General features: G+C 36.6%; 1 protein-coding gene across 1 annotated transcript; it reads left to right on the plus strand.

Moving 5' to 3' along the window:
- Positions 1–1,344: 1,344 nt before the first annotated feature.
- LOC141658712 (11-beta-hydroxysteroid dehydrogenase B) lies at positions 1,345–7,772 on the plus strand. Its single transcript, XM_074465582.1, has 6 exons — positions 1,345–1,646; positions 5,857–6,049; positions 6,588–6,673; positions 6,804–6,935; positions 7,040–7,204; positions 7,352–7,772. The coding sequence occupies exons 1-6, from the start codon at positions 1,464–1,466 to the stop codon at positions 7,649–7,651; spliced, it is 1,059 nt and encodes a 352-aa protein (XP_074321683.1). The 5' UTR covers positions 1,345–1,463; the 3' UTR covers positions 7,652–7,772.
- The last annotated feature ends 804 nt before the right edge of the window (positions 7,773–8,576 follow it).

The raw sequence follows: 8,576 nt of genomic DNA on the forward strand, positions 1-8,576 counted from the left end.
AATGATCTTAATCTGAAGGTATGATATGTGTTGTGGGGGGGTATCGACCGAAGCTCAGCTAGGAATTCAAATCGCAAGACATTCTCTCGCTGTAAGTAAGTTGTTTCCTCATTGCACTAAAGTGTCAATTCAAATCGAAAGATATTGATACCTAAGTATCCAATCCTTCCTTTACCCAGGAATTTCTTCTTTTCTTTCTCTTCGCCATCAGTGGGGGATTGTTGGAAATGATGGCTTGCTAAAGCAACTTTCAACAATTGCTTTTTGTTTGTTTGACATCCCACATCGGTGGAATATAGCTTCCACTTTTGGCTTATATATCAACTTGTTCTCTATTGGTTAAGTGAGTGGACCAAAGGGGCTTTTGTTGTAAGTCTTGGGCCTGTGGGTTTGGTCCAAACACACACGCGCGCGCGCGCCGGCCCGGCTCGTGCTCGGGTTTGGGTTTGGGTAGAGCACCTGCGGTGCGGGCCAAAGGCCCCCTTTTACCTTTTTGCTCTTGTGTGTAATGGGCTGTCTACATTCATTCTGTTTGGTGGTTGAGTGTGTTGATTTAGTCAGTCAATTGAGACTGTTAGTGCCTGCGATTAAGGAGCTTAATCTGCCCACTAACTCGGTCTTGACTGCTGCTTTTGTGGAGCGGTTTTGATGTGCTGTTGCTCTATTTTTACTATAAATAGAGCAACCTGTTTCACTTCTAAAACACACAGAAAATCAACTCTCTTCTCTTCTCTTCTCTTCTCTTCGTCTTCTCTGCTCTCTCATAATTTCTGGGTATTGCTGATTTTATCGTTCCAAGTCTCACAGTTCTGAGTGGGGGGAACTGCGTGGGGACTGTAGTGTTAACCTTGGGGAACTACCGACACTAGCTGATCGCCACCACGGTCGTACCGGAGAAATAGTTTTCAAGGCAGTGGCTTCTACCACGGCACTACTTACGGGTTTTACTTTCTGATCGCTTATAATTCCTCTGGTATTTCTATTCTCCTTCTATTTCTGCATCTCTCGAATAACAAATAGTGCAAGTGGGGGTATCCATTTCTCATCCACTTACACTACCCGCTTTCATTTATAAAAGAGACACTATCCATTTATAACTATAGGGGAAATCCATATCGGTCTATAATCGGAATTTGTGAGAAGTCTATAACATTCATGAAGAGGAAATTACGATTGAATACAATCCAAAAATAGGCTAGGTCACCAGTCATGATAGCAAAGCTGAAATAAAGACGTGTGGCAATCAGTAGCTTTGCATGGAGACATAGTACGTGTTCATAACCTCGATGATCACTTCTCTTGCTTCTGTCTTCAATTCGGTCCTCATCTCATAATCTTCTCTCTTCTAGTCATTTTCTTTAATTAATTTCTCAACAAAAAATAATCATTTATTTAATCTCATAAAAAAAAAAGGTGCTTAGATATATTATATAGTAATATAATATATAATATATGGTGTTGTGATGGATTTGCTAAATACATTTCTGAATTTTATGGTACCTCCGGCTAGCTTGGTCATGCTAGCTTTTGCATGGCCAACTTTAACCTTCATCAATGCATGTGAATGGATTTACGGTCTGTTTTACTATGAGAATATGGAGGGTAAAGTTGTCATTATTACTGGAGCTTCTACTGGACTTGGAGAGGTAATTATTGATGATTTCTTGTCGTTGGTCGATCACCTTGAGCATTGAAATATGTTACTCCCTCCGTCCCGGTCATTTGTTGTCCTTTGATTTTGGCACAAAGACCAAGGAAAAATGAGAGGGTCAATAGTTAAATGACAAGTGGAACAAATTGAGTGTGAATAATAAAATTACTTATCAAGTTCATTCTTAAAATAGAAAGGACAACAAATGACTGAGACACCCAAAAATGGAAAAGGACAACAAATAACCGGGACAGAGGGAGTACTTACTAGGGAGTACTACGTACTTTAATTTGTTTACCTTCGATTAAATACCTTTATGGTTCAGTTATCGACCTATTGCATCGTCATAGTTCGTGCCTCTATATGTTCCATAAGGTTGTTTACATTTGCTTTCGGAACATATTATGAGAGAAGTCATCACATGCTGGTGTGAAATAAAGGGTTTAGTAGTTGGAACACGACATAATTTCATTATAGAAAATGTAAAGAATAACTCCCTCCGTTCCGGTAATTTGTTATTTGTTTACCTTTATTTGTTCCGGTCATTTGTTATTTGTTTACCTTTGGTTTATTTTGTGCCTTTTGGCACTGTTCCGGGTGTAATTCCGGAGCAGGATTGTGACCACTTAAGCTTGTAGAATGATGTCGTTGCTCGTCTCTTCCTTTCACTCTTTCCTGTCAAGATGAACAAATTGAGGGCTCGGCTTGGGGCCGAACGTACTCACTCCGACGCTCAAGTCAGTAAACTTAGAGAGATAAGTTGTATGTTAACTTGGCAAAGTATATTGTAGAGAGATAAGGAAGTTTATACCAGATTTTCCAGTTAGTTTCTCAATGAGAGATGTGGAGTATTTATAGACTTTCATCTTTTGTCACGTAGTGGCCAAGTGGCCAAGTGGTCGTAGCAGGTGGAAAGACTGTCTTACCCTCGGCCGAGGGACCCATGACAGGCCGGCAGGCCTGGTTGACTCCATGCCGAGCTGAGGGGACCAGATGTGAGTATACGGATATACCTCTCGGCCGGCTAGTTGCCGAGCCGAGACCCAAGTGACAGGCCGACAGGCTTCGTCGGTTAAGTCGCTTTTCTTTTGACTTGTTGTCTTTTTGCTTTGACCTTGGTCAATATGTTGACTCGGTCAGCGAGTGCAGAATATGCCCCATCAGGCACGAAGACCAAGAAAAGAGAAGTTGACCACTTATTGGATGACAAGTGAAGCAAACTAAAGAATCAAATTGAGTGTTGATGATCATCAAGTTACCGTTATATCAAAGATATTCCTAAAATAGAAAAGTAAACCATTGACTCAGACAATTGACCGGGACAGGGGAGTATATATGTTATTAGCGAGAATGTTAGGTAGATTTAGACTTGATAAACGACTCATTTGGTTCAGTTTCAGATCAAGTTAAATCAGATTTACCTTATTTTCAGTTTCAGTTTCGATCTGGTTCATTTCGATTAGGCACTTTAATCGGCTTATGCTATTTTGAGTCGAGTACGGTTAGGGTCGGCTCAATATCAGTTCAATTGAGTTTCGGGTCATATTTTTCTTTTGTCGTTGATAGTAAATTTAGCTTAAATGTACCTTATACTTTTCAATTTGAATGTAATAATTCAAAATCTTGCTAATAAACAGACAATTAATGAAAAAACACTTAAAATAGAGTGTAGAAATGAATCAGGTCCATCGCTTCAGTTCTTATCTCCAGGTTTGGCTATCATTCGGTTATCATTGAATTCGGTTTAATTCGGATTGATTCGAGTTCCGAGTACTAATCGGTTACTCATATCAGGTGTTCGATTAGTTATCAATTCAGATAATTTCGATTAATTTTTCGGGCACGGGCTTATTTAGGCAAATCTGGGTAGATTGGTGGAAATCTAACTTGAATTTCGGTGTCCCCCAAACTAAACGTGACCCCTAAATGACTAGCACATTCACCTGGGGTAATAACGAGCGAGTTGATTGGGCTGCTCAGCTAAAGCTTGACAAGCTCTTACGCAGCTCAACTCGAGAATCATGGCCTCGACATTTGAGGTAAGTGTGGTAGTAAGTGTGTTCGAGCTGCGAGCAAGCTAAATATATATTCAAGTGGGCCAAAAGTGCTTATATATAGTAGGGTTTGGAATCTTGTTATTTTCTTGGAACTAGTTTTAGTCCCGTGCAAAAAAATGCACGGACTTGCCTTCAAAGTTCTGATATACATAATAAGTTTTAATATATTAACGGGTCTAATTTAGTGCAAGTAAAATATAAGTATATGTTATATAATTAAGTGCATTTTAATAAAAAGAATTGAATTAATCTGATAGATAAATTAACAAGTCATTTAAGATTTTAAGGTGTATATATTTAATGAACATAACATGATTTTAATATTATAGATAGATTGATAAAAAGTGCAAGAGAGATATTCTACTCATAACATGGACAGAAGTGAAAAACGCTATATTATCTGGACCATGGTAAATCAAACCGTCATAACTATAAAGCCCAACAAAAAAAATGGACGTGGAGCCTAAAATACAATAATAATAAATTAGTAATAATAATAATACTAATTCCGGTTTATAATAATAATAATTTTAGTTTACTAATAATAAATTAAACTACCAATTTATATAATAATAGCATTCTCGCCCATTTTAAGAGTAAGTCAATTTCAGCCTCAATTAATAACCTATAAGCCCGCATATCTACATTTATTTCCATTATTTCATCATCCAAATCGATCCCACTTATACCTCGTTCACCCTAAGATTCCTGCTAAACTTATCTACATCCTTCTGCTCTCGTAACTCCACCACCATCAACTCTGCGTCTCTGCCACATGCACAACCTTCATCTTCTCATCACCACCTCTTTTTGTCACTACGCTAAACACAACGACCGTATACGATGGCCTCGTTATTGTAACGGCAGCCTCCTTATGACAAAAAGACCACCGCCACCGCCCTCATCAGTCACACTCAATAAAAATCACCACCTTCATATTTTATGAAATTCATCAATATTAATTGCATAAATGCTTGCATACCTCTTTTTATGGATAATTAATGATTAATGATTACAAAACTAAAGAGAAAGAATCAAATGAAAAAGTTAAATATTTGACTTAAAATATAGACATTATTGTAAATTCGTAGATCTCGTGTTAATAGTTTGCGATCTTTCTATTAAATTTTGTTTCATTACTTTTCTATATCATATATGTAATTTTTTTAAAAAAAATAATTGGTTCATTAAATATGCTAGAGTATTTTTCTTCAAAAATTTATCCTTTTTATGTTTTCACTATCCGTTTTTCAAATTTCCTTTAATAATTTTTCTTGTTGTTATATCTTTGTTGTGGTTATAACTATTTACGGATTTCGGAGTTTTTTAAACAATTAACAAACACCGTTTTTTGTTTAATAATTTTTTTGGGGTAGGATAATCGTATTTTCATATGGTTTATAATACTTAATTTTCTCCAAATTCTAATTATCCATGTTTAAAAAAATTCTTTTACAAATGAGGTTAAATAATGTGAGGCAAGTTAGTGGTGGGCCAACTTTAAAAAATGAAAAAAAAAATCCCTTAAATCAGGGAACCAATCAGAGCCCTTTAAATGCTTCAGTTTTTATAGAAAGAAGATTAGAAGTTAGAACCAACGTCCACATGACCATGTTGATAATTTAGTCATGAAAATGTGTATCTGATTGTATTGAGGTCTTAAGACTGATCATTATATAATTTTAAATGTGGCTATGCCACTGGACCCGTGACTCGCTCGAGGTTTTTTTCGGATAACTTCTTTTATATATATAATTTTAGTTACATGAACTAAATGTAAAGCAAATCAGGACGTTGCGTATTGTATATAGCACAGGAAGAGAACAAGCAAGTCTTACTACGTTTATTTTGATTAACACAAAATAGTATAATAATCCTTGTTATCGAAATCTTAAAGAGCAAGAAGAGCTCATATTACCACATCTAATGTAGGTGAAAAACACTTAAATTTTTTGTAAAACTAAAATTTTTAGTATTAAAACATATCGAACTGCTCGCAAGCTTTTTGAGCCAAACTTGGCCTTGCAAGAACAATCAAACTACCTAAAATAACAAAGTGACATATTTGCCGGTTCTAGTAGGCATTCCCCTTCCCTCTTTTCAACCTAGACTATACACTAAATATGATTGTACTTTTTTCTATGTTAGCAAATTGCATACGAATATGCGAAAAGAGGAGCAATCCTTGTTCTTGTTGCACGAAGACATACGAGGCTTCATGCTATAAGTGAGAATGCTCGGCGGATTGGTGCAAATCATGTAATGATTGTTGCTGCTGATGTTGTGAAAGAAGACGATTGTAGAAAGTTCATCAACGAGACTGTGAATTGCTACGGCCGGGGTAAGTCATACCTAGTATCAAGTAGGAAATATATCTTGTCACCATTCATTGCTATATACTCCCTCCGAATTAAAGTGTTTGCCTCATTTCATTAAAATACAAGACTCATATAATAGGGAAATGGGACACACACTTTAATTCGGAGGGAGTACTAGTTTTATGATTGTTATCAGTTGTTCAACCCTCTTTCCCCGGCCAATTTGCTGCTATATATCCTGATACTGATACTGACTGATCTGTGACGTGCCAATTGCCTTATAGAACAATCAAACTTGAAAGTTGAAACCAAACTAGTAGCACTCTAGATGAGTCGAAAGTTGGAATAACTTTACAATGAAATATGATATGCCGATACCATTGTGGTCTTCTAGTGGTAACTGTAATTATAGTGATCAAACATTTTGATAGCTGAAAGCAAAATTCGACCAAAGTTGAAGCATATACTCTACTCGAGAGTTGTGATTTTTTTTCTTCTCCAATTTGAATGGAAGAAACCGTACAGGGTACCTCCAATAACACGGATGAATTTTTCTTGCAGTTGATCATTTAGTTAATGCCACAAGTTTAGGCCACACATTCTATTTTGAGGAAGCGGCTGATACGTCTATATTTCCACATTTATTGGTGAGATCAAATCATTTTAGCCAGATATTTGTACTAAGCATTGTTCATCGTCTAAAATTGGCTATATTGGCAATTTAGCATATTTGATTCCTTGAATAAGAACGTTCTCTAAGTGGTTCTTCAATTTCAGGACATCAATTTTTGGGGAAATGTATATCCAACCTATGTAGCGCTTCCTCACCTACGACAAACAAGGGGCCGAATCATTGTCAATGCTTCCGTTGAGAACTGGTTCCCTTTGCCGCGAATGAGCTTGTATTCGGTAAGTCTGTTTTCTTAACACTAAGATGAAGCTTCAGTTCTCTATCTTCTATTATTTCTTTTGTAGGATTATAGTATTGAAATTGTTCACTTATTAATAATTAGGCAGCAAAGTCGGCTTTGGTGAACTTTTATGAAACATTGAGACTTGAGGTGAAAGAAGATGTGGGGATAACAATTGCAACCCATGGTTGGGTTGGGGCGGAATTGTCAAAAGGCAAGTTTATGATCGACAATGGAGCGGAAATGCAATGGAAAGAAGAGAGAGAGGTAAGTAATTATGGATAAATCGATGTCACAAGGGACTTGGTCCCTGTGAAAGTAATGTAGTTCTCACAGTCTTTCAATTGAAGTGTATGTACTGTTTCTATTGATTAATTGAGGTAACTTTTACGGCTTCTCGTCTACCACTTGTAGGTACATGTCTCAAGCGGACCGATAGAGGAATTTGCCAAGCTAATAGTGGCAGGGGCATGCAGAGGAGATTCCTACGTCAAGTATCCAAGTTGGTATGATGTATTTCTTTTATACAAGGCTTTTGAACCAAAAATTCTCGGATGGACGTTTCGTTTATTGCTCGAACCCGACACTGAAAGGAAAACGTCACTAGTCGGGGTTGGAAAGCCTCTATTAGAATCTGGTACTTCTAAAGGATCGTCCAGTCCCATGGCAGGTTCTAGGGGTTCATATGCACATCAGTTCATAAAAGCGGAGTGATAACTGCGTCTGAAGACTTTTTCGTTTAGGTTATGATTTTTACATTCGTTTGTATCCATGTTTTCGGCTTAATAAAAGGCATTAGATTGTTCATTATGCTTGTACACACAAATTAACTACCTTTCTGTATCAATTTTTTTTGTCTTTTTGAATTCATATACGGAGTATCTAGAGACTGTTCCTCTGATTAATCGACTTGGTGAAAATAGTAGTGTCACCGGTCATAATGAGTTCTATACCACCAGATTACATTAAATTGCGTTTGGCTGTATATTTTTCTTCCTCCAAACCTATTCCGGTGAATGTAAAAAGGTTTTGAGTTTGGTCGATAGGAGTTTTAGTGTTGAAAATACGAACACTAAATCCTTCTTATAACCCGATACCATATAATCACATTACTGGTATTATTTTGTTACGGAGTATTATATAATTATAACCAGTAGGCAGTAGTTACTCAGTAGCAATACTATCCGGTGGTATTGTAGCAGTTTTGTTTCCTTGTATACTCCTAATTATTACTCTCTCCTCTTAATCATTTGTTTACCTTTGATTAAAATACCCCTCATAATGATATAAATAGTAATTAAAATCCGAGAATATTTGATAGAAGTCGGAAAAATAAGTATATGAAAGAATCCTTCCTAACAATAAAGAAATATGAAACCGGAAAGGTCCAAAGAGTCGAAGCAAATATTGTATTTCAAAACTGTGATCAAGCGGCCTACAAAAATATCATTATAAAATCAAAATAGCGATTTATAAAAATAGTGCACAATTTGGAAGCAGATTGGCCCTTGTGCTATCAGGGCATTATCTATTTCTCGACAACACAATAATCAGTGACATGGAAACAAGAGTACCACCGTCATAGTAACTAAAAATCTGAGGAAACTTTTAGCGTAAGTTATCGACAGTCTAAGATTGG

Source organism: Silene latifolia, chromosome 6 (assembly GCF_048544455.1).
Source record: "Silene latifolia isolate original U9 population chromosome 6, ASM4854445v1, whole genome shotgun sequence".
NCBI classification, from domain to species: domain Eukaryota; kingdom Viridiplantae; phylum Streptophyta; class Magnoliopsida; order Caryophyllales; family Caryophyllaceae; genus Silene; species Silene latifolia.